We start from the raw sequence: 27,580 nt of genomic DNA, 5'->3' as shown, positions 1-27,580 counted from the left end.
ATGCGGTAATAACAGGTTCTTCCTTGTTGTTAGGGTTCTTGGTTTTTCCATCTGCCCATTTAAAGGACTAATTAATTTCCTTTGCTTTGTAGCCATTCTGAAGCCACTTTTTACAGTAAATTTTGTTCTGCCCTGCATTTTCTTGATCCACGTCTCCTTTAATTTCCTGATTTTGTAAAGGCAGAACATTTCTGTTACTTATTTCTGAAATACATCTTCTTAAACACATTTTAATTACCGCACATTTAAAAGGCCATGTCTTTTTTAATCTTGAAAGGTTCTCATAGAGTCAAACAGAACAGAAACCAAGTCACTGCTGTCCATCAAGCACCAGATACACTAATCTCATTTCCCACCTACACTGTAGGGACAATTTACAATAGCCATTTAGTCCACCAACATGCACGTATTTGGGATGTGGGAGGAAGCTAGAGCACCTGGAGAAAACCCAGGAAGAATGTGCAAACTCCACACAGATAGCACTAGAGGTCAGCATTGAACTAGGTTACTGAAGCTGTGAGATATCACCTATAGTACTATGACACTTCCTTAAGCATCTCCAGTTATTAAATTAATTTTACAAATTAATTCTGAAGCATGGATGTCACTTACGGGGATGACATTTATTCATCACCTTTATGTGTTCCAGGTGATTTTTACCCATCCATTTAAGAGTCCATTTGAAGTCACATTACAGAAACATGGCATGGAGAAGATGTCTTCCACAAAAGAATATGCTAGGTTGCTATGACAAATCAGTAGTTTCAAAATCATCATTATAGAAAAGAGCTTCTTCAAAATCCTGGATATACTTTATCACCTGAAGGCAAATTCCCAAGCTGCCGTGGTTGGTTATAATGCCCCAATCTCCGACACATTGAGCATCAGGATATTCCCTGTCTCACAATAAGTAATTTAGACATTATTTTGTTGAATACCAGTCAGATCATATGACACTAAATCCTGTGCTAAGAATGTTTTGATCCAGACCTCAAATGCCGGCTGTATAGTGTTTATGGATTTTCCCTGCCACTGTGTGGATTTTCTCTGGGTCCTCATTTTCCTCCTATTGTCCAAAACATGCAAGTTGATTGGTTGAAACTGATAATAGTTGAATAAGCCATGTGTTGTGGTATCCAAGAACCTAAGAGGTGATTCATGGAATTGTGAGGAGCATAAAGTCAGTTAGGGTATGCTTTGTGTGAAAATGTGTGCTTGATGGACATCACAAATATTGTGAGCCAAAGGAATTGTTTCTGTGCTTTATCACTCTATCACTGTATTTCTAGGGCCTACGCATTACCACAAGGCATGCACAATGTACCATCAACTTGATGCGTTCAACTCGGAGGCTATTTTGTTTCGCTACACCTGTACACCTGCTCATTAATACAAATATCCAGCCAGCCAATCATCTGACAGCAACTCAATGCATAAAGGCAGACATGGTCAAGAGGTTCACTTGTTGCTCAAATGAAACATTAGAATGGGGGAAGAAATAAGACCTAAATGACTTTGACTGTGGAATGATTGTTGGTGCCAGATGGAGTGGTTTCAGTATCTCAGGAACTGCTGATCTCCTGGGATTTTCATGCACAGCAGTCTCTAGCGTTTATAGGGAATGGTGCAAAATACAAAGAAAAACATCTACTGAGCAGCAGTTCTGTGGGTGAAAATGACCAGAATTGTTCACGCTGACAGGAAGGCAGTAGTAACTAAAGTAACCATATGATAACAACAATGATGTACAGAAGAGTATCTCTGAATGCACAACATATCAAGTCCTGAAGTGGATCGGCTATAGCAGCAGAAGACAATGAACATACTATACCTTCAGTGGACACTTTATTAAGTACAAGGGGTACCTAATAAAGTGGTCAGTGAGTGCATTTGTCATACCTATATACATAATTAAGATGAATGCAGAAGAGATAAACTAGGGTGTTGCCAAGAATTTGAGGGTGATAGTTATAAGCAAAATTGTATAACTGGGTTTATTCTCACTGGAACATGGAAGACTAAATGAATTGAATTTATTTCTTACATCCTTCACATATGTGAGAAGTAAAAATCTTTACATTACATCTCCATCTAAATGTGTAATGTGCAGTCATAGTAATTTATAATAAATAGAAGAGTCTGAAACATAGAAATACACTCAAATCAACGTGAGTTAATCAGTCTGATGGCCTGGTGGAAGAAACTATCCTGGAGCCTTTTGGTCCTGGCTTTTATGCTGTGGTGCCATTGCCCAGATGTTAGCAGCTGGAATAGATTGTGCTTGGGGTGACTCAGGTCCCCAATGATCCTATGGGCCCTTTTTCACACCTGTCCTTAAATATGTCCTGAATCATGCAAAGTTCACAACTACAGCTATGCTAGGCTGTCTGCAACACTCTCTGCAGAATCCTGTGATTAAGGGAGGTGCAGTTCCCATACCAGGCAGTGATGCAGCCAGTCAGGATGCTCTCAGTTGTGCCCCTGGAGAAAGTCCTTAGGATTTGGGGGCCTATATCAAACTTACTCAACTGTCTGAGGTGAAAGAGGTGCTGTTTGTGTCTTTTTCACCACACAACTGGTGTGTACAGACCATGTGAGGTCCTCGGTGATGTGGATGCCGAGGAACTTAAAGTTGTTTACCCTCTGAACCCCAGATCCATTGATGTCAATAGGGGTTGACCCGTCTCCATTTCTCCTGTAATCCACAACCAGCTCCTTTGTTTTTGCAACATTGAGGGAGAGGTTGTTTTCTTGACACCACTGTGTCAGAGACATAGCCTTCCCTGTAGGCTACCTTGCTATTATTTGAGATTAGGCCAATCAATGTAGTGTTGGCAAATTTAATTAGCAAATTAGAGCTGTGGGTGGTGACACAGTCATGGATATACAGTACAGGGAGCAAAGGACAGGACTTAGTACACAGCCCTGAGGGGATCCTGTGTTGAAATTCAGAGGTGTGGAGGTGAGGGAGCCCAAATAATTGCCTTTATAGGAGTTTATAAAATTATTTGGGCTATAGATCGGATAAATAGTAAGAATCTTTTTCCCGAAGACAGAGAAGGCTACAGTGGAACTAATGGGCACAAGTTGAAGGTCAGAGGGAAGAAATTTTAAGGAAATATGAAGGTAATAAATATATGGAATGAGCTGCCAGAAATGTGGTGAAGGCTGATACAGTAAAAATATTTAAAAGGTAAATATTGACAAATACTTAGATAGGAAAAGCAGAGATAGATATTGGCCCAATGCAAGCAAATTAGATTAGCACAGAAATGTATCACAGTATCATCAGAATGGGAGAAAATGTAATCTAAGTGACTTTGGCCATGGAATGATTGTTGGTACTTGACTTGAGTATCTTATAAACTGTTAACTTCCTGGGATTTTTATACACAGTAGTCTTTAGAGTTTACAGACAGTGGTGTGAGAAACAAAAAGACATCCAGTGTGTGGCAAACCTTTTGGTGAAAATGCCTTGTTAATGAAAATGGTCAGAGGAGAGTGTCCAGACTGGTTCAAGCTGACAGGAAGGCAATAGTAACTCAAATAACCATGCATTACAACAGTGGTATGCTGAAGAACATCTCCAAACTCACAACACATCAGACCTTGAAGAGGATGGGCTACAGCAGCAGAAGACCACTCCTGTACCTAATAAAGTGCCGCTGAGTGTGTTGTATCAAACATCAGATTGCCTTATGAGTCGATTGACATTTAATAAAAATTCTTCCTTCTGAAATATACCACTTTCTTCACAGATTCATTAATTTTATGTTCCCTTTGGGCATATTTTACAGATAAGATAAAATTAATTTGAATTCTGATCCTGTAATGTTCTAATCCTCAAATGGCTGAGAAGAAAGTGTTTTAAAATCTCAGTTCAAATAAAGTAAACAACAGTACTGGAACAACACACACAAAATACTGGACGAACTCAGCAGGTCAGGCAGCATCTATGGAAATGAATAAACAATCAATGTTTTGGGCCAAGATCAGGATGGGAAGGAAAGGGGGAAGAAGTCAGCATAAGAAGGTGCAGGAAGGGAAGGAATATAATCTAGAAGGTAATAAGTGAGAACAGATGGGTGGGAGAGGTGAGGTAAGAAGCTGGGAGGTGATAGATGGAAAAGGTAAAAATATGGAGAACAAGGAATATGATAGGAGAGGGGAGTAGATGATAGAAGAAAGGGAAGGAGGGGCAGCAGAGGAAGATGCTAGGCAGGTGAGGAGAAGATAAGAGGTAAGGAGGTCAGAGTGGGGAACTGAAGAAGAGGAAAAGGGGTGTGGCAAATTACAACAAATTGAAGAACTTGATATTCATACCATCAAGTTGGAGGCTATCCAGATGGAATAGCATACAACTTGAGAGTGTAGTCCAACAGTTTTTGAAGATTCATTTGGTGACTAAGTATAATGACGTTGGCTGCAGCTCTTAATTCAAATGTATTGTACTGGAAAAATCTTCAGTCACTGTTTATAGCTTTACATAATTAACCACAAATGTTTCTTCTAGAGTTGGATTCCATTTAAATATTACATGATCTCAATTGTATGTGTGAATTGAAACATAGCTTAAATTAAGGAAACTTTTAGGCTATTCTCATTAAAAATAAATTGGTAGACTAGCTTCTCTTTCATCCTCAGCTCAATTGCATCTGACCAACATAAAGAAAATAACATACGATATAAAAACATAGCGTTAAGCAGATAAAAAAGGCATTTAGTCTTCATCATTAACTTCAACACAGGTCAACAATGTGACAAGTGGAAAGAGGCTAAACTTTCAAGCAATTCTTGTAAAGGGAACTGGAAATTTAAAAAAAAAATCTAAGAACCCATTATTTTTATTGTAAGGTCTGATACTTAGGGAAAGTCGATTAATTATATTTCAAAAGTTCAAGCTTTGCAGTCAGAGTTGTTTCTCGGCTTGCTGTTTTGTGGTAAAGAATATCTTTTGTTGAAGGGGGTTGACTGCCTGAAGAATTATACCACAAAGAGAAGTAAATGGGAGAAGATTGGACTAAAATGGCAACAGAAGGTGTAATATAATTTTCTCAGTATGTTCTGAGGATGATATCGTCGCCCAATAGCTGAAAAGCTGCTACACAGAATTGATAAATCGAGAACGCCAAGGTGCGATTGAGCTAAACAAACGAGATAAAGCTTCACTCATCCAGCCCATCTACATAATAAAAAATATTAAATAATAAATGGAAGTGAACAATTACGCAGAAACATTTTTTCACTGACGCTTTTATGGAGCTTTGATGACGATAATGCTCGGGTGTGGAGTCTGCCTCCGCCTCCAAAACTAGCACAGCAATACATGCGCTGTACGATCGCTTTAAATTGGGATCACTGGACTCGGCTCCATCCGGAGACTGCAGAGAGGGGTTGGAAAGCACCCTCATACAACAAACTCCTCAGCGCGCACGGCTTCGACAAGACTATGCGTTTTTTTCTTCTCCTAACCTTGTTTTTTCTGTCTACCGTGGCAGGTAATGTTTGCTTTTGTCATTTATTACAATTCGCATTCTTAATCCAGTTTCTCGGTTTCAGCACCTTGGATAGCGAATAGGTCCTTGGTTGCTGATCCCGTCAGCCTGGCGAACCTTGCCCAAATCGGATTGGGCAGGCAGTTAGATGACATTTTTTCCCCCATGGTCTTGATGACATAACAAAAGCAACTAGATTTGTGATATCCCCACAGCTGTTTATTGTTAAATCTGTGTTCATGTAAAAGAATACAAACTAAATACAGTGATATTGACAGTGGAAATGAAAGCAATATGTCGGAACGTATTCAGGACAAGTTTTCGTGGGGCTTGTGGTTCTAATGGAAAGTTAATTATGTTTCACTCTCTTCAAGATTTCCCACACCCTCTTAGTATTTTCCATAATTTCTTTCCCTCGTTCGTTTTCTCTCTTCTCAGTTTTGAAGGGATTTTGACTTGAAACCTTATTTCTGCTTCTCTTTCTACAGACGCTGTCCAACCTGTTGAGTATTTCCAATATTTTATGTTTTTATTTCTATCATTTCTTCGTTATTTTGCTTAAAAGTACGTATTGAGAACCGCTGTCCAGAGTACCTGCCATTTATTGTCAAGATCAATTCCCGGTATCATGAAAGGAGAGTTGCAACCAGTTCCATTGACAGTCTACTGTGTACATTAAGTCATGGAACTAGGCATATTGTAAATATATCGTCAAGGACTCACGCAGATACCCCAATATTTTTTCTTCAGTAACTTCATTATAAAATCAATAATACACAAAATGTAAAGCAAACCAATAAGGTTCTTTCTAATATTAAATGGAAACCTTTCACTGAAATAGTGCTCCACCAGAGAACGGGGGATGAGTTTTTTCCCCCAGCATTTCTGTTTTAATTAAGGGTTTGGGTGAACTGGTACGGAAGAGGAGATTAGACCAGCATGGATCAAACATGATCATATCGACTAATGGGACAGACCCGAGGGCCGAGTGGCCCAATCTATCTCCTGTTTTCTTCCGTTCTATCGACCCCGCCCAGACTGTCATCGTTTTATACACTTCTATCAAACATCCCTCGCCCTTTTCTTGGAGTAAACAGTCCCAACCTCTTCAACCTTCACAATTTCTTCATCCCAGGAAGCATGTATGGTATGTTTCTTCGTCGTCCGTAACTTTATAAATTGCAAACAAGGTCAGAATCTCCGCTGCAATGTGGGGGAAAGAAAACTCGATTCTCCAGTCTTCAGTTTGTTTTCCCGTGGGACATCTTTTTGTTCCAGGATCAATCATTGTGTTTATTTTTGTTTTTGTTTTTGGCAGTGGTCAGAGCGCTGCCAGCGGAAAGGGCCGTACAGAAAGATGAGCTGGTAAGGTGCATGAATGTGTCTCCAAAACAGTATCTTAATTCTCTCTTTTTGATACTCAGGCAGAGGCGACAAGTGTTTGACCATGTCCGACGTTTCTCGTTTAGGTAACGCGGTGCATAATCGAAGCACTTTCCAGTGCTTTTTCAAAGCAAGGCGCTTCTCCAGTGACCTCAGAATGCAAGGAAATCCTAAGAAGTAAGAGTATATTTTTTAAGTCAATACTATCAACCGCCCCGATATTTTGACTGTGATGCAATAGAATCCAAATCTGAATCAGAATTCGGTTTAATATCACCAGCATATGTCGTGATATATGTTGTTTTGCGTCAGCAGTACATTGCAATGTATCATTTAAAAAAACCTATAATTAGAATAAGAGATATGTGTATATGTATGTACATATATAAACTGAAATAAATAAGTAGTACAATAAGAGAGCAAAAGTAATGAAGTTGTGTACATAGGTTCACTGTCTATTCGAGAAATCTGATGGCAGAGGGGAATAAGCTGTTCCTGAAACGTTGAGTGTGTGTCTTCGGGCTTCTGTACCTCCTTCATGACGGTAACAATGAGAAGTGGGCATGACCTGGGTGATGGAGGTCTGCAATAACGGATGTCACATTTGAGGCATGCTTTTAAAAGTGTCCTCGATGCTGGGGAGGCTTGTGCTCATGATGGATCTGGCAAGAGTTTACAACTTTCTGCAGCTTTTCCCGATCCTGTGCAGTGAACCCTCCGTACTTGTCTGTGATGCTACCAGTTAGATTGTTCTTCACAGTACACCTGCAGAAACTTGCACGAGTCTTTGGTGACATACGAAACCTCCTCAGACTCCAAATGAAATAGAGTCGCACATGAGTCTTCTTTATAATTAATTCAATATGATGAACCCGGGATAGCTCGTCAGAACCCACCCTTTCCACTGCTGATCCTTGGATGAGGACTGGTGTGTGTTCTATTGACTTCCCTTTTTTGAAGTCCCCAATCAGTTCCTTGGTCTTACCGACGTTGAGTGTAAGGTTGTTGCGATAGCAGTCAACCAGCTGATCTATCTCGCTCCTGTATGCCTTCTGGTCACCAATCTGAAATTCTGCCAACAAGAGTTGTGACATCAGCAAATTTATAGATGCCGTTTGAGCTGTGCCTAACAATAAAGTTGTCGGTGTAGAGAGTAGAGCAGTGGGCTAAACTCACATCCTTGAGGAGTGTTGATTGCCAGTGAGGCGGAGATGTTATTTCTGATCCCCACTGACTATTGTCTCCCAATCAGGAAGTCAAGGATCCCGTTGCAGAGGGAGTTACAGGTCCCAGGTTTTTGAGTTTGTTGATTAGTACAGAGGGTACGCTTGTGCTGAACCATGAGCTGTAGTCAATGAACAACAGCCTGATGTAGGTATTGCCATTGTCCAGGTGATCCAAGGCTGAGTGGAGAGCCAGTGTGTTTCATTCGCTATAGACCGATTGTGGTAATTGGCAAATTGCAACGGGTCTGGGTATTGGCTTAAGCAGGAGTTGATTATGGCCACAACCAAACTCTCTAAGCATTTCATCGCAGTAAATTTGTACGCAACTGGGCATAAATTGAAGCAGCTCACGTGCTCTTCTTGGGCATCCTTTAGAAGCAGGTGGGAACCTGCAACTGCAGCAGTGAGAGATCGAAGATGTCCTTGAACACTCCTGCCAGTTGGACGGCAAAGTTTGTCAGAGCTCTGTCACGTCCACTATCAGCCCGTGATGCCTTGAGAGGGTTCACCCTCTTGAAAGAGGTTCTGACATTGGCCTCTGAGACAGAGATCACAGTGTTACAGGATGCTGCAGGGATCTGCACAAGTGTAGTTTTAATCTCCCTTTCAAAGAGTGCATAAAAGGCATTGAGTTCACCTGGGAATGAAGCATCACAGCCATTCATGATGTTTGATTTCACCTTATACTAAATAATGACCTGCAAACCCTGCTAGAGCAGACGTGCATCATTTCCATCTCCAACTTCAATTGGAATCTTTTTTTGGCTCTAAAATGTAGCCTTCCGTAGGTCGTACCTTGACTTCTTGTATAATTCTGAATCACTGGTCTGGAATGCCTCAGATTTAGTCCTCAGCAATCTATGAATCTCCTGGTTCATCCATAGCTTTTGGTTTGGATATGTCTGGTATATTCTCAAAGGCACACACTGATCCACATACATCATGAAGAATTCGATGACAGCTACCAACTCAAAGCAGTTCCTCCCCATCCCTTGGCCATATTTTCTTGGTCCTCACCACTGGTGCAGAGATTTCACAGGCAGTAGAGATACAGCCAGGTGATCAGACTTTCACAAGTGGAGGTGTAGGATGGCACGATAAGCGTTCTTGACGGTGGTATAACTGCGGTCAAGTGTACTGGCTGCTCTGGTTTCGTAGGTGATATATTGGTGGTAGATGTTCCGAGACTTCTTCAAGCCAACCTGGTTGAAGTCACCCACCATCACAGGGAAGACCTCAGCATGCGCTGTTTTGTGTACTTGATGTGGATGTACACTGCTACTAGGATAATGACGGAGAACTCCCTCAGCAGATAAAATACTCACACCTGATCACTAGAGGTTCCAGATGGTGTGAGTGGGAGTAAGAGACGTTCGTCATGTCCATCCACCAAGATGAGTTAATCATGTAGCATACTCTCAGTCCACTTCCTTTAAAATACTCACCTGACCTGTCTTTGTGGAGAATAGTGAAGCCATCGGACTACAGTGCTGTGTCTAAAATGACCAGGGTGAGCCATGTTTCTGTGAAGCAAAGCACACTGCCGTCTCTATTGTCCCTCGAGTACTGCAATCTTGCCTTAAGCTCTTCAATTTTATTTTCAAGGACTGTACATTCACCAGCCAGATAGTTGGGAGTGGGGATCAACTCAATATCGTGGTAAATTAAAATAATAATCAGATACAATTCATTTCAAATGAGGGACTGAAACAAACAACATCCATTAAAAGTGAATCTCACTGCCTTTGATTGCTCCTATGTTTTAAGTACATTTTCTTAAACTGTGTACTTGCAATTTATAAAGAGTACTGATTTGCGAAGGGTACCGTTTTTTCCCAAGTCTGTTTGGAGAGGGACCAATATGAAGATCTGGTGAGCTGGCAATGAGATGAGCTTCAATAACCATCAGTAAATTTGGCGCATTTGCTACACAATTTCTGTCATCCCCAACGAAATGTGATGCGAATAGTTTCCAATTTGTGGTTTCAGGTTTCTTTTATGCTTACATACAAGTCTTAGAAATGTAAGTCACCCTTGCATTGAGAGGAGCGAGTTGAGTAAAGTACGTAACTCCCTTGCACACAATTGAGTTTGCCCCAAGTCACCGAATTCCAAACTCACTTGTAAAGAAGAAAGATTGACTTTTCTGTGTCCTTGCTTGACTACTTAATGTGAAGGAAAGCCAGTTGCTTGACTGGGGTTCCCTGGAAGGGCTGTGCTGAAACCCTTGTGGAGGTACAAGCCTTGGACTTCGAGCCCCAGGTCTTTCAAACACTGTTTACTTGCTTTCTTTAAGTGTTCACCAGGGTAGTTTTGTTTTATGGGAATTCTCTCTGCTGCTATATCCTTTTCTTCATTGGGGCTTTCAGTGGAAGAAGATAGAACACACAGCAGAGGAAAATGCTGTGGTTAATGTATGTTTGCATTAACCACAATTCCAATCTAACTTCTTCGTATGGTCCACATTCCTCATTTCCCTGCCTGTTCACGTGCCTGTCTTTATACATTTTAAATGATGATATTGTTCCTATTTCTACCTCCTCCCCTGATCCATATAATAGGAACCTACTGCACTCTTGCAAAACTTATCTTGCATGTATCCTTTAAACTTACCCACTCTCAACTTAAACTTGTTCCTGGTATTGTACATCTGTATTGGACATCTCCATCCTGGCGGGGGGGGGGGGGGGGTGGGGTGGGGGGGAGCGGGGATGGTGAAGGAAGACTCTGAGTTTCCACCTATCTATGCCTCTCATAATCTGAAAATACTTCAAATCATTTCTTAGCCTTTGGTATTCCAGAGGGAATAATCAAAGTTTGTCCAGAATCTTCTTAAAGTTAATGGTCTTCAATCTATTCAATATCCCGTTAAACTTCTTCTCTACCGAAGAATGGAGGCTGAGGTATAACATAAAGGAGAAGAGAACTAAGAATAATGAGAGGAAAAAAAACATGTTTGTAATTGTGCAAACACGAGGAAATCTGCACATGCTGGAAATTCAAGCAACACACACAAAATGCTGGTAGAATGCAGCAGGCCAGGCAGCATCTATAGGGAGAAGCGCTGTCTATGTTTCAGGCCGAGATCCTTCGTCAGGACCAACTGAAAGGAAAGATAGTAAGAGATTTGAAAGTAGGAGGGGGAGGGGAAAATACGAAATGATAGGAGAATTGTAATTGTGCAGTTGGAACCAACAACTCTCACAGTGCCCTCCAAGAAGGAACTGGATAAATATATGATGAAGAAAATTTTGCAAAGCTGTAAAGAAAGGGACAATGAATGGAAGTGGAGGTTTGCTCTGGCAGAGAGGTAATACAGACTAAGTGGACTGAACCTGAATGGTTTCATTCTGTGTCGTAGTATTTTGCTCAGTTACATATTCCATCATTGTGACTCACCTTATCTCTGATATTTGCTACAACAAACCTTTCTCCTACCTGCTCATCCACAAAATCATCAGTAATGGTGTAGATCTTTAAGTGTTACACTAACAATGCTGTTTTCTTCTGTTGGTATCCAATTGTCTATAGTTATTTATATGCTGATGCCCATTGATCTTTTGCATATATGGGGTCTTATATGGTTAAATCAAATCTGCAATGGATAATAATTGATGTCACCACCGTATAACCAGCTTTACATGCGTGGAATCACATGATCAAAATATCGCTGAAATTCTATGCATGTCTGTAACGCACTGATTGTCTATAGCAGAATCAGAATCAGGCTTATTGTCACTGTCTTAAATAATGTAAAATTTATTGTTTGTTGTATCAGTTGTAGTACTACTAGACTTCGAGAATAATAAGAAGAATAAATGTTCAGTTTACTTTCTACTAATAATGGTTGTTTAACGTTTTTTTGTTGCATCCTGGTCCAGGTGAGAAGCCTGAAACAACAGAAAAGAAATTTGAGGGAAGAAATAATTATTATGAAGATGACAAACACACTGAGGACTCTGGAAATCCTCACTATGAAGACAAAGGAAACCAGAGGGCTATTGAGGAGTACCAGAGGACACATTATGAGGAAGACGAACCAAGTGAAGATGAGAGTGAGGAAAAGCGACATTACAAGCAAGACCATGGTGAAGAAAATACTGAAGTGAATAACAGTGAGGAAGATAGTAGAAGTATAGAAGATTTCTATCCAGTAAAAAACATGTATCATGTCGGAAGCCATGGAGATCATCATTCTACTCAACAACATGAAGAAAGGAGATATGTAGGTAACATAAGTGAACAAGATAATGAAAGAAGATACAGGAAACACAGCAAGGAAGATACTACTCATGAGGGAAAAGGCTCTGAAAAAGCAGACAGTACTGAGAGTATGATCAATTTGTCTCATCATAAGCGACATGAATTTAGAAGTGAAGAAGACTCTTCTAAGGAGGATAAGCAATTTGGCATTCATGGACATTCAAATGAAAGAAGATTTGGACATATTGACACAGGTGCAAAGGGATCCATTGAAGATCTCAATAATGAAGATAACAGGGATGGTCAATATGAGCACAAGAAATATGACTCTGAGGATTTGGAAGAGAAAAGTAGTGAAGAAGGAGAGAAATTACATAATGATGCCATACACTACCAAGTGGGAAAGAACTATGGTCATTCAGATGAGGATAGGAATGTCCACAATGATAAGGAGGACTTAGATATGTCTGATGAATCTAGTGAAGATCTAGAACACATCAAAAATATTCATGATTATCTTAAGAGAAATAAAAACCAGGTGGAGTTTGAGGATAAAGCAAACAGGCACTTGATGAGTAGCTCAGAGGAATCAAAGGAGGAAAAGCATCTCAACAAAAAGACAAAGAGTGAAGAAAAAATGTATAGTGAAGAGGAAGAAAAGAGACATCATACTGACTACAAGAGACACCACAGTGGCGAGGAAGAAGAGAAGTATGAGAAGAGATATTATAGTGAAGAAAAACTACACAACAGTGAAGAAAAAATAAATAATCCTAATGATAATAAGCAAAGAGAAGAAAGCACAGAAGAAAGATACCTGAGCAATGGAAAAGATAAAGAGGAAGAAAGAAATACAATCCAACAGTTTTGGTGGAAAAAAAGGCATAACTTGGTTGATAGAAATCCAGGTAGTGAAGAGGAGATCAAGCGCAGTGAGCATAGTCACTTCCATCCGGAATACGAAGGACATGATGACATGAAGAGGAGAACAAATGATGATAAAAGACACGAGGAAGACCAAGGCCAGAATGAGGGAAGTATTGAAGAAAACCACATAAAGCAAAACCTTGACAATGATTTCAAAAACAGAAGGTTGTATGACAGAATGGACATGCTGGCACACTATCTGAAGTCTAGGAAGTCATCCATGGAAAACCCAAAACTTTATGATTCTGAGGAGGAGAAGGGAAAGCAACATCATAACGAGGGAAAGGAGAAAATGAACCACAGAGTACTAACTGAAGAAGAGGTAGGCCTAATAATATTTCTAAATGAACAATAATAAAGGTATTACCTCAGTTATATTTCTTAGTTTTAGGAGTACATAACTAATGTTTGAGGGAATAACTGATAGGCTTTATTTTGCACAATGACCATTTTCACATTGTTATTCTAAGCCAATCTGATGAACCCTAAAATGATATTTTGTTATATCCACAGGTATGTCATAACCTTATTTATCCATTTAGTGAAATAGATAGAAGTCTCAGAAGGTTAGCAAGAGGAAGGTATGATTGTGAATAGGGATGAGGAGGGCCAGAAATGATTAGTTGGATTGCTTGGTGCATGTGGCTAGAAAGTAAATCAAGATTGGCATTTTTAAATATTATCTTTTTGGCATCAACTTCCAGTGGACTCTCTGAAGATCACAGGTTAGTCTAAATCTGTGTTGGCTATCGCAAATGAAGCTATTATACCCACTCTGTTTTCAGAAAGGATCTTGGAGCTAGTCTTAAGTTTCACATTTGTATACTTCTTCACCCATGGGTCCTGGATGCTTACTCTTTCTACTTTTTTTGACAGCTTGCCAATGTCGAGAGTAGTTTGCTTCCTCTCCGGTTTTGTATATTCTGACACACACTATGAAGGCAATGTGGGAAGACTCTGCCACAAGTGGGATAGGAGATGTTTAATGGGACATGGTTGGGTAGTATGGCCAGTGGTACTCTTTTTTCACTAATGCCATTGGGTTTCCATGTTGCTCCTAATGAAGAAACAGGAGCTCCTCAATGCTTTCTCCATTTCTGAGTGGTCGTAACCAACCATTCCCAAGAGCCAATGTGGATATCACACTTTTCATAGAAGCTTCAAGAAAATCATTGAATCATTTCCTCTAACCTGCTGTTAAGTCAAGCTGAGTTTATCATCATGTGGACAGGTATGGTGAGATATGGATAAAATGAAAAACTTCTTCCCAGCAGCATACGGGTACGTACAGTAAATTCAGACAGCATACTGAATACAACTTGTAAATAAGTTACACATCAATTGTGGAGCTTGGACTGAAATTGAATTGATAATTGAATTGACTTTTTTTTTACATCCTTCACACGCATGAGGAGTAAAGGTCTTCACTGTACGTCTCCATCTAAATGTGCAATATGCAATCATGGTGATGTATAATAAATAGACAGTCAATGTAACATAGTTATACACTGAAATCAGCGTGAGTTACTCAGTATGATGGCCCGGTGCAAGAAGCTGTCCCAGAACCTTTTGGTCATGGCTTTTATGCTGTGGTACCATTTCCCAGATTGTAGCAGCTGGAATCGATTGTGTTTGGGATGCTCTCAATTGTGCCCCTGTAGAAACTTATTAGGATTTAGGGGCCTATACCAAACTTCCTCAACCGTCTGAGGTGAAAGAGGGGCTGTTGTACCTTTTTCACCACACAGCTGGTGTGTACAGACCACGTGAGGTCCTCGGTGATGTGGATGCCGAGGAAATTATAGCTGTTCACCCTCTCAGCCCCAGATCCATTGATGTCAATAGGAGTTAGCCCATCTCCATTCCTCCTGTAATCCACAGCCACCTCCTTTGTTTTTGCAACATTGAGGGAGAGGTTATTTTCTTGACACCACCGTGTCAGAGAGATGACTTCTTTCCTGTAGGCCACCTCCTTATTGTTTGAGATTAGGCCAATCAATGTAGTGTCATTGACAAATTTAATTAGCAGATTGGAGCTGTGGGTGGCGACACAGTCATGAGCTATACAGAGAGTAAAAGAAGGGACTTAGCACACGGCCCTAACGGGCTCCTGTGTTGAGGGGAGGAGGTGAGGGAGTCCACTCTTACCACCTGCCGGCAATCTGACGGGAAGTCCAGGATGCAGCTGCACAAGGCAGGGTCAAGGCTGAAGTCTCTGAGCTTCCTGTTGAGCCTGGATGGAATTATGGTGTTGAATGCTGAACTGTAGTCCAAGGACAGCATTCTCACATAAACATCCTTCTTCTCCAGATGTGTAAGGATGGTATGTACGGCAGTGGCTATTGCATCATCTGTTGATCGGTTGTGTCGGTAGGTGAATTGTAGGGGGTCCAGTATGGGTGGTGGCAAGTTGCAGATGTAATCCCTGACCAGCCTTTCAAAGCATTTGCTTATTATTGAGGTGAGTGCGACAGGAGGCCAGAAGTTCAGGCATGTTACCTTGATCTTTTTTGGTAAAGGGACAATGGTGGATAACTTGAAGCAGGAGGGCACTCTACACTGGAAGAGGGAGACTTTAAAAAAGTCAGTAAACACACCTGCCAGTTGTGCTGCGTACATCCTGAGTACTTGCCCTGGGATGCCATCCAGTTCTGCAGCCTTGTGGCTGTCCACTTGTTAGAAATATCTGCGTACCTCCGAGATGACCAGGTTGCAGTTTGCAGTGGTGTCTTTCCTCGGAGGCTCAGAGTTAGCGACATCGAATCAAGCGCAAAAGTGATCGATCTCATCTGGGAGACAGGCCACGATGTTGGCAGCACCACTACGTTTGGCTTTGAAGTCTGCGATGGTATGCAGCCCTCGCCACAAGTCCCGTGTGCTATTCATTGTGAATTTTGACTCAATCTTGTCCCTGTATTGTTGTTTTGCAGCCTTGATAGCTTTGCGCAGATCGTAGTTGATTTTCTTGAGCTCCTGCTGATTGCCGGCAGCATAAGCTTTGCGTCACATGGTAAGTTATGCTCACACAGAACTATTGTTCCAGGGGGTCTGGTACTGGTTCAGTAGCCGTGGAGCCCAGACTAAAATGTCTTTGAAGAGTCTAGTGTTGGACATGTCCATTAGACAGCTTGCTGAACAGAGCTGGATCATCTGTAGTTTGGAAAATGCTTGAAGCTATCATTAAAGAAGAAATAGCGAGGCATCTGGAAAGAAATGGATGTGTCAGACAGATGCAGCATGGATTCAGCAAAGGCAGGTCCAGTTTGACAAACTTACTGGAGTTCCTTGAGGATATACCAAGCACAATGGATAAAGGGGAACAGATGGACATTACTTACTGAGATTTCCAGAAGGCATTTGATAAGGTGCCACATAAAAGACTTCTCCATAAGAGAAGGATGCATAGTTGGAGGTGATGTATTAGCATGGACAGAGGTTTGGTTAGCCAATAGAAATCAGAGAATTGGTGTTTCTCTGGTTGGCAATCAGTGTTGAGCGGTGTTCCGCAGGGGTCGATGCTGGGCCTGCAACTGTTCACCATATACATTAACGACCTGGAAGAGGTGATTGAGTGTAATGTATCTAAGCTTATTGATGACACTAAATTGAGTAGAAAAGCAAATTGTGCAGAGGAAAAGGAGAGTCTGCAGAGAGATATAGATAGGTTAAGTAAGTGGGCCGATGCGGTACAATGTTGGTAAATATGAGGTCATCCACTTTGGAAGGAAAAATGGGAGATCAGATTATTATTTAAATGTTTAAAGATTGCAGCATGCTACTGTGTAGAAGGACTTGGGAGTGTTTATGTATGAATTGAAAAAGGTTTTGGTTTGCAGGAACAGCAGGGCATCAAGAGGCAAATGTTAGCCTTCATTGCTAGAGGGATTGAATTTAAGATTACTGGGTACTGGTGAGGCAGCATCTGGAGTACTGCGTGCATTTCTGGTCTTCTTACTTGAGGAAGGATATATTGGTTTTGGAAGCGGTGCAGAGGGGATCCACCAGGTTGATTCCAGAGATGAGGGGGTTAGCCTATGAGGAGAGATTGAGTTGCCTGGGACTGTACTCACTGGAATTCAGAAGAATGACAGAAGGTCCGATAGAAACATAAAATTATGAAAGGGATAGATAACATAGAGGCAGGAAAGATGAGACTAGAACTTGGGGACATAGCCTCAAGATTCAGAGGAGTAATTTTAGGACAAAGCTTAGGAGGAACTGCTTTTCCCAAAGAGTGGTGAATCTGGGGAATTCTCTGCTCAATGAAACAATGGAGGCTATCTCAGTAAATATATTTAAGATGAGGTTGGATAGATTTTTGTATAGTAGGGGAATTAAGGCTTATGGGGAAAAGGCAGGTAGGTAGAGATGAATCCATGGTCAGATCAGCCATGATCTTTTGAATGGTGGAGCAGGCTCAATGGGCCAGATGGCCTACTCCTGCTCCTATTTCTTATACTCAATGCTGGGGATATTGACCTGGGAGAGGATGCTCATGTTTATTTGCTTATCCCACTAATTAAGTAGTTAGAATGTGCCGAGACAGCACTGGTGGTATCTCACCAGTCCTTTGAGATATGTCCTCAGAAACATGCAGGTGAGGCTGGTAGAACATAGCAGTGCTGCTGGATTTGAGGTCTTGGTCTTTGAACCCTGTTTTCCTCAGAATGCTGAAGACTGTGCTGGCATATCAGAGCAGTGTTGAATTTCATCTTCTATGTCTAGGTGGAGAGGTGGACATCAAGAAATGGAATGTGATCTTCTTCCTAGGATCAATTGTAGACCTTTATTGTAGGGGGCTCATGCTGAACATACTTCTTATGGATATGTTGGATTGTACTTTTCGGTGCAGGAGGAGCACACTTGCTTTGTCATCATATGAGACCATTTGACATCTAGTTTCTGGCTGTAAGATTCTGGAGCATCTGATAATAACTGCAGTAGCATTATTTAATAGGATGAACCAAGTAAATTATGGTTAGTGGAAAGCCGTTGAGTGGAAAAAGTTGAGAATATGGAAGTCAACTTCATCAACATCTAGGAAGTCTGAAAAACAAATTAGCAGTAATTGGCTATCGTCCATCTATTCCACCATGATGCAAACTGTGAACCATTACATACCCAACCCAATGCAGAGAGGCATCAAAGAAGTTTGTGGTATTGGAATCTGCTTTAACCCCTTCTTCAACTTTTGTATAAGTTGCTTCACTTCGTTTATAGGATGAATATGAAAACTATTCTGTTTCCTGAACCAAGATCATTAAGTTATAGTATTCAGATGAAGCTTGCTCTAAATCTGCTGAGCTCTAAATCATTGTGGATTTCTTCACAGAGCTGTTTGAGAGGATAAGTCTTATACTAAGTAGCTAGGAGAACAAAGGCTCTTTACAAGTCCTATTCCTTCAGACAATGCCAACCTGATTGTGGTCAACATGGCTCATTTCCCTAATTTTGTGAGTCACCTTTCAGCAAAGGCAGCCTTTGATGTTGGATTTCCAAGACAAAATTCAAAGTTCAAAGCAAATTTTATTATCAAAGTGCATTTATGTCACCATATACAACCCTGAGATTAATTTTCTTATGGGCATACTCAACAAATCTATAGATTGGTAATTATAACAGGATCACTAAAAGATCAACCAGAGTGCAAAAGACAACAAACTGTGTAAATGCAAATATAAATAAATAAGCAATAAATATCAAGAACATAAGATGAAGAGTGCTTGAAAGTGAATCCATTGGTTGTGGGAACTTTTAATGTGGGACAAGGGACTTTGCATGAAGTTATCCCCTGTTATTCAAGAGCTTGATGGTTAGGGGGTAGTAACTGTTCCTGAACCTGATGGTGTGAGTCCTGAGACTCTTGTACCTTGTTCCTGACGGCAGCACCAAGAAGAGAGAACGTCTTGGGTGGTAAGAATCCAATGATGGATCCTGCTTTCGTACAGCAACGTTTGATGTAGATGTGCCCAATGGTTGTGAGGACTTTACCCCTCATGAACTGGGCTGAATCCATTACTTCTCATAGAATTTTCTGTTCAAGGGCATCAGCATTTCCATATCAGGCTGTGATGCAGCCATTCAATATATTCTCCATCACACATCTATAGAAATTTGTTGAGGTATTGATTCCTCAACAAATGCTGACATTTAGGGCAGCAATAAAGGTCCTCCATCTCTGCTGGTGTTCACAGCTTCCTTTATTGTGTCCATAGCTCAGTTTTGACTACTGTCAGTCATACAAGTTCTGGGTACAGACTCAGGAATACTATTGCACTCAGATGTAGAACAATTCTCCGTTGCTGTTACTGTAGCAATTTTGTTTTATCAAGTCAGGGTTGTTAACCTGGAGGACCACTCTTTATCCACCCACTACCCTTTGACCTGTTTGGCATAGGTGACTCTACCAAGAGCCAAAGCATAAAGCCCTGACTCCAGCCAACATAGCTCTCAATAAGATTATCCTCTTAGACTTACAGATAAAAGCTCTCTTGATAGAAACTAGAATGGGATTTTTGTGCAATTGGTGCCAGTTGATTGTTTTGTTGCACAGATATGATTATCCTTTAATTTTAGGAATGGACTAAATTTATTTTCCCATACCCAGATCATTTCAAACAATAATTGAGATATTTGTGGTGCTAGTAAATAAAATGCTTATTAGTTAAGAAATGTAAGGGTTTTTTTGTCCTTGTTAATCCATATCAGCATTACTGCCCATTCTAGTCCCTTGATATGGTGATAGTGGTGCTTCACCTTCTTAAACCATTAAAGTCCCAGTGATGTGGGTACATCTGTAGTACTCAAGTAGTTAGTAAACTTTTCCATTTGGGAGACTTAGATTCCTGTTCCATGCTGCCATCCTGTGGCCAAGACTTGAAATGATATTGTGAAATTTTAAAAAGCTATCTAATAGTGTATTTGAAAATATGTTGATGCATCAATGTTAAATATAATATTGAAAAGATTGAATATAATTCATAACACAGAGGAAACATACTGGAGATTTAGTAAGATAGAGTTTAGTAAGATTACAAGTAATGCAGTAATTTAAACACATAAAATGAAGTATACATTCAGTTCATTTATTTTGTTGCTGATGTTTATAATCATTTCCATCTGAACAAATATTAAAGTGAAACAAATATCTTCACTTCCACTGCCCAACGATTTCTTGAAGGTTTTCTCAGAATTGCAACTAAAGGAAATAGAAGGTTACCTTGCTGAGCTGAAATAGTAATGTTTTCAAGTTGGCCTTGATCCACCAGTTACTGCTAAACTGTGGAACATCGAGGGGAAGATGACAGCAAAATCTGATCTGTCCCAGATCAATCGTCCTCAATTTACTCACTATACGCTGCTAATTTATGATGGGGGAATGGTTAGGTTCTTGTGACTAATATTCTAGAGATATTAAGTAATAAAGGAAAATGATATCATTTCAAGAATAACTATATATATATTTTTAAGCATACTAGTAATAAAGTGCTGCCACTAGAAAACTAGCATTAAGTATTTGGTGATTATATGGTGCCTTGCAAAAGTATTCAGCCCCCACAATTATTTTCACATTTTATTGTCTCATAGTCTAAATATAAAATATATTGGGTTTTTTTCAGCTTGTCAACAAAACATGGCATGTCATGTCAAATCAAAAGAAAAATTTGAAAACCTGTCGACAATTCACTAAAAATTAAAAACCAAAATTGTGAGGCTGAAAGTTTTCACCCTCTTTGTAATTACTATGCTAACTTTCCTCAGGTGCAATATTGTATATTACCTTACAAATCACCCAACTTGTAGAAAATTTGAGGATCACCTGTTTTCAATTAATTAATAACAATAAATACCACCCCTCTCTGTAAGGTCTATGGTAAATTTTCAACAGAGCAAACCAAAATGAAGACAAAAGGACATTCAAATCATGTCAGGGAAATTATAATGGAGAAGCACAAATCTAGTGAAGGGCATCAGACCTTCTCAAAGGCACTGAACATACCTCCATTGTGAAAAAGTGGAAAAAATATGAAACCAGTGCCACTCTGCTTAGGTCAGAGTACCCTTCTAAACTTAGTCTCCAGAGAAGAATGGCACTTGTAAGAGAAACTACTGTGACACAGTTACTCTGGCGGAGCTGCAGAAGTCAGCGTCTGCAACTGGAGATGAAATTCAAGGCTCCATGATCTCTAAGGCCTTTCACAAAAAGGGTATTTATGGAAGAGTGGTAAAGAAGAAGTTCTGGCTAAAAAAAAGCATATCCTTGCCTGTAAAGACTTTGCAAAGTGTCACTTAGAAGATGTGGAAGAAGATCTTGTGGTCAATGAGACTGAAGCCAAACATTTTGGTGTCAACATTAAGCAGCATGTGTGGTGCTATTCTAAACCTGCACCTCAGCCAAGGAAACACCGTCCCTACTGTAAAGTGTGGTGGAGGTAGCATCAGGCTATGGAAATGTTTTTTTTAGCAGCAGGGATTGGAAATCTGCTCGATTGATGGGAAGATGAATGCTACTAAATGCAGAGACATCCTGGATAAATACCTGCTTGCCTCTGCCAGAAAGCTTAAACTAGGGAAGAAGTTTGTCTTGCAGGACAGTGACCCAAAGCACACTACCAGAGCAAACATGTGGTAGCTTCAAATGAAAAAAAAAACTGATGTACCTGAGTGGCCCAGTCAGAGACCTGACCTTAACCCTCTGGCAAGACCTCGAGATTGCTGCCCACCACTGTTCCCCAGCTAACCTGGCACAGCTTGAGCAATTCTGCAAGAAGGAATGGGCAAATCTTGCTCCATCATATTGCATAAAGCAAACAGAGATTTATCCAAAAATACTAGCTGTAAAGATGCAAGAGAGGATTTAACCAAGTGTAGATCAAAGGGGGATGAATACTTTTGAACTGATGACATTTCAGTTTTTTATTATTTTGCTTTTCATGCTTTACAACTTTCCGTTTACTGTGCTTTACTGTGAAAAAAGGAGCACGTGATTCTCAAATAAAAATTCTCAGTTAAATTGATCAAAATCCCTGGTTGTAATACTCAATTATGTGAACGAAGAGTTGGGGGCTGAATTCTTTTACAAGGCACTGTATTCAACATAACTTCATATTTTTGAGTTCCTGCAGAATAAATGCTTTAAAACCATCCTTATTTTCCTAATCCGAACTCCAGATTTTTATTAGATTGTTGGCATTTTAGCCACATCCTTTATTGATACATTTATTTTGATTTATTTTGTTAAATATTATTAAATATACATCAAGTACTGTGCAAAAGTCTTAGGCACATATATATATATAGCTAGGGTGCCTAAGACTTTTGCACATTACTGTATTCGTCAATGTGGAGCGGAGAGTGAGTTTGTAAATCTGGTGGGAGCAAAGGATGTTGGGAATGGTGAGAATGGAGCTCCGTGGGACAATGTGCGGCAGGTGGCAGAGGAGTGGCAGGGATGGGGTGGGGGTGGATGTTGCAGACACAGCCAGTCCTGAGAGACCAGACAAAGTCATTTGATTCCAAATAATCGATTCATTGATCATTACAGAATGTCTCTCTGGTGCCTTTTGCTCCCTCTCCTCTCCCTTCCCCCTTCCCCAACCATGATTCCCCTCTCCCTGCCCCCTTCCCACTCTCAGTCCACAATACAGACCCATATCAGAATCAGGTTTATCATCACTCACATACTATACATCATAAAATTTGTGGGTTTTTTTTGGCAGCAGTACAGTGCAATACATAAAATTTCTACAAAATTGTGCAGAAGTCTTAGGCAGCCTTGCTATTATATATATGTGCCTAAGACTTTTGCACAGCAATATATATAATTATATGTGCTTACCTTTACGTACTGAGTTTGGTCATCCTATATCTGATTGACTCATTTTCAAACCCCACCTGAAGCATTGTAAAAAGGTCTGGGCATTTCATGCCTGAGAAAACACATTAATGCCTTAGTGAGGTACAGAATCAGAGTGAAGGGGTTTCAATTATATAGAATGAATTGAGAAACTGGATTTCATCTCCTCAAACCAGGAAAAACAATTTGATAGAAGTATTCAAAACTATGATTGCTGATGCAAGCAGAAATGTAAATAATAACAGAAACAATGGTGGAGCAGTGAATGTGGTGTATATGGTTTTAGTAAGGCATATGCTAAGGTTCCCCCATGGCAGGCTCATTCAAAAAGTTAAGAGGCATGGGATCTGGGAAAACCTGGCTGTGTGGATTCAGAATTGGCTTGCCCATGAGGATAGTTGTAGATAGAGTGTATTCTGTAGGCAGTTATTCTGGAAACTCTGCTCTTTGAGATTTTTTTTAAATAAATGATTTGGATGAAGAAGTGCAAAGGTGGGTTATTAAGTTTGCAGATGACGTGAAGGTTGGTGGAGTTGTGGAGAGTGTAAAAAGTCGTCGTAGGTTCCAATAGATTGACATGATGCAGAGGGGGGCTGAGAAGTGTTAGCAGGAGTAAAAGTGTGAAGTGGTTCACTTTGGAAGGTTTAGTTTGGAGACAGAATATAAGGTTAATAGCAGGTTTCTTAGCTATGTGGAGGAAGAGAGAGAGCTTGGGGTCCACATCCATAGAACCCTCAAAGTTGCTGCAACTGTTGATAGAATTGTTTAAAATGAGTATGGTGTGTTAGCCTTCATTAGTTGGGGGATTGAGTACGAGAGCTATAAAGTTTTGTGGCAGCTCTATGAAGTCCTGGTTAGACCATGCTTGGAATATTGTGTTCAGTCTTGTCTCCTGTTATAGGACGAATATGGAAGTTTTAGAGTGTGCAGAGATATACCAGGATGCTGCCTGGATTGGAGAGCATATCATTTGAAGATAGGTTGAGCAAGCTGTCTTGGGAGTAAAGGACGATGAGAGGTGACTTGACAGAGGTGTACAAGATAATAAGAAACATATTGTATATCAAGTGGACAGCCAGAGGCCTTTTTTTTTCCAGGAAGGAAGCACTAGTATGAGGTGGCATAATTTTAAGGTTATTGGAGGAAAGTACAGGGGGTATTGTCAGAGGTAAATGTTTTACACAGTGAGTGGTGGGTACACAGTATGCTCTATCAGAATTGGTGGTAGAAATAGATACATTAGGGAGATTTAAGAGACTCTTAGATAGGAACATGGATAAAAGAAAAGTCATGTGGGAGGGCAGGGTTAGATTGATTTTAGAGTAGGCTAAAAGGCTGACATAATATCTTGGGCCGAAAGACCTGTACTGTGCTATAATGTTCTCTGTTCTATATATCTGGAATACACTGTCTGACTGGGCAGTGTAAGTACATTCAAGAAGAACTTCAAGAATGAAATGGGTAAGTAACTGAAAGTATAAAACACAGGGTGGAATGTGATTCATTAGGTAGCTTATTTTCGGGGAGTTGGCATAGCCACAATGGCCCAAATGGCATCTGTATGAAATGTTGCTTGACAATTCCACAGGTACTGAAATAAGATGGAATGTTTCTCACATTCAGTCAATTAATTAGGACATGAATTAATTCAATATCTGAAATTATAAAAAGCACAGCCTGTACCCATTTGTTATAAAAAAATAATGTATACTAGCTTTTTAAATCTTTTCTCTTATTGATCTTACACAGGCTTTTGTTCACACAGAGCGTATTGGCAATTGAACACCCTGTCTCAAAAGTACATTTATGAAGTTAGAATGTCGTAGTGCCTGTACCACAGTGGGTAAACTTTTTGTTAAGTAAGTCATGAAGAGGCTAATCATACTAATTACTAAATGCTTTCCATTGTCTCCAAAGCAGAAGGATCTTGAAAATCTGGCAGCAATGGACTTGGAATTGGAGAAAATAGCAGAGAAGATGAATGGCCATCAAAGAAATTAATAGAATGTTGCTTGCAGTGTCAATTACTTATCAAGACACCTCATGCTATATTGAACATGTTTTTAAAAAAAAACTAAAAAAAATTAATTCCATATAATACATACAAAAATTCAGCAAAGAGGCTACTTGCAAAGAATTGATAATCTTTTGCTGTCTATTTGTGACATATCTTAAACTGTTGGATATATATATTTCTATTGTGTATTCCTATATTTCTAAACATCACACAGATATAAAGGCATGAAAAACCGAGTAACAACATTTTGGTCATGTTGGAATTATTTTCTCATAATAGTCATGAGAAAATTATAACTCAATTTTCATATTCTGATTTCATGTTGTTATTGTACTAGTTCAGCTTGCAATTTGGATGAAATAAAAATCACAGTGTGTTCAGACCAAATCCCTGTGTCCTCTCTGCTTTAAATAGCTACATAAGTAAAAATGGAGTATTTGTAACTGGTTAACTCAGCATCAAAGTTACTTGATCTTCAAAGCCCAAGCAGCATGTGTGAAATGATATACAGTATTTGTGCAGACATAAACAAAAACAGGGAAACAGTAGGATAGATATTTTATTTAATTTATGATCACTTCAAAGGAGAAAATTATAATAGTGCAAAAAATAAAATTCTAGAGAAACACAGCAGGTCAAGCAGCACTGTAGAAGAAAAAGGATGGCTAAAATTTTGGGATTGACATTAGAAATATTATGTAAGGCTTCTTACTAGTCCATTAATCTCAGAGAATTGACTACTACTGACCAAAATTGGAAGTGAAAGCTTTTTGCCAATTTCTTTCAAGGTTTCATTTTCTTTACTTGGCGAAGTTATACCACAGTTTTCATGCCCACAGATTACTAGGCCTGCAATTTTCATGCACAAGTATTTAAAGCTGCCCCAATCATTACCAAAACTTGCACTAGACTTTCTCTGATCTGGGTGAAAGAATATTTCTTAGAATGTCTCCATTGTTCTTGATGGTATTTCCCTATATTGAATTTTATAAAAAAAACACTTTGTGGGATTTTTAGAGCATAAGAAATAGGAGCAGAAATAGCCCATTAAGTCTGCTCCACCATCATGGCCGATTTATTATCCCTCTCAACCGCATTCTCCTGCTTTTCCCTGTAACCATTGATGCCCTGACTATAACCAGGAACCTATCAACCTTCACTTTAAATATACCCAAAGACTTGGCTTTACACACCTGTCCACCACAATGAATTCCACAGATTCACCACCCTCTGCCTGAAGAAATTCTATCTCACCTCTATTCTAAATGGGCATCCCTCTGTGTCCTGTGAGGGCTGTGTCCTCTGGTCTAGACTCATCCACTATAGGAAACATCCTCTCCACATCCACTATCTAAGCCTTTCAATATTTGGTAGGTTTCAATGAGGTACCCCCTTATTCTTGTAAACTTCAGCTAGTATAGGCCGAGAGCCAACAAACACTTCTCATACTTTCATTCCAAGAAGCACTCTCATAATCCTCCACTGGACCCTCTTCAGTGCCAATGTCTTTTCTAAGGGGCCCAAAACAGCACACAATATTGTCATACTCTAAGTGCAGTCGGACCAATGCCTTATAAAGCATCAGCATCACATCCTTGCTCTTATCCTCTTGAAATGAATGCTATCTTTACATTTGCCTTTCCTACCATCGACTCAAGTTAACCTTTAGGAAACCCTTCCAAGTCCCTTTGCACCTCTGATTTTTGAAGTTTATTCCCATTTAGAACTTCTACCAAAGTGCATGACCATAAACTTCCCTACACTGTATTACATCTGCCACTTTGCCCATTCTCTCAATCTGTCCAAGTCCTGCAGATTTCCTGCTTCCTTGTATCGTCTGCAGACTTGGTCACAAAGCCATCAATTATGTCATCCAAACTATTGGCATGCAGTATTATGTGAAAAGAAGTGGTCTCAATCCTGACACCTGTGAATCACTACTAGTCTCCAGCAGTCTCTTTGCCTCCTGCTAGTAAATCTTCTATCCATGCTAGTATCTTTCCTGTAATACCATGTAATATGTTAAGCAGCCTCACATACAGCACATGTCAAAGGCCTTCTGAAAATCCAAGCAAACATCAGCCGACTCTCCTTTGAGAATTCTTTGAGGAATTAACAGGCAGATTTATCAGCCAGGATTTCCCCTCAATGACACAATGCTGACTTTGGCTTATTTTACCATGTGCTTCCAAGTTCCTCAAAATCTCATCCTTAATAATGGAATTAACATCTTCTCAACCATTAAAGTCAGGCTATCTGGCCTATAATTTCCTTTCTTCTGCCTTGCTCCCTTCTTAAAGAATGGCATGACTTATGCATTTTCCAACCCACCTGAACCTACTAATGCTTCCACAATCTCAACTACCTCTTTCAAAACCATGGAGCGTAGTCGATCTGGCGCAGATGACATACCTACTTTCAGACCTTTCAACATCCCAAGCACCTTCTCCATAGTAATGGTAACTACACTCAC

General features: G+C 40.0%; 1 protein-coding gene across 1 annotated transcript; it reads left to right on the top strand.

The window, feature by feature from the left end:
- chgb (chromogranin B) lies at positions 1 to 25,484 on the top strand. Its single transcript, XM_059985251.1, has 5 exons — positions 1 to 5; positions 6,686 to 6,860; positions 6,965 to 7,055; positions 11,986 to 13,556; positions 25,008 to 25,484. The coding sequence occupies exons 1-5, from the start codon at positions 1 to 3 to the stop codon at positions 25,089 to 25,091; spliced, it is 1,926 nt and encodes a 641-aa protein (XP_059841234.1). The 3' UTR covers positions 25,092 to 25,484.
- Positions 25,485 to 27,580: the final 2,096 nt, after the last annotated feature.

This window comes from Hypanus sabinus, chromosome 12 (genome assembly GCF_030144855.1).
Source record: "Hypanus sabinus isolate sHypSab1 chromosome 12, sHypSab1.hap1, whole genome shotgun sequence".
Taxonomy (NCBI): Eukaryota; Metazoa; Chordata; class Chondrichthyes; order Myliobatiformes; family Dasyatidae; genus Hypanus; species Hypanus sabinus.
This window is presented reverse-complemented; position numbering and strand designations above follow the sequence as displayed.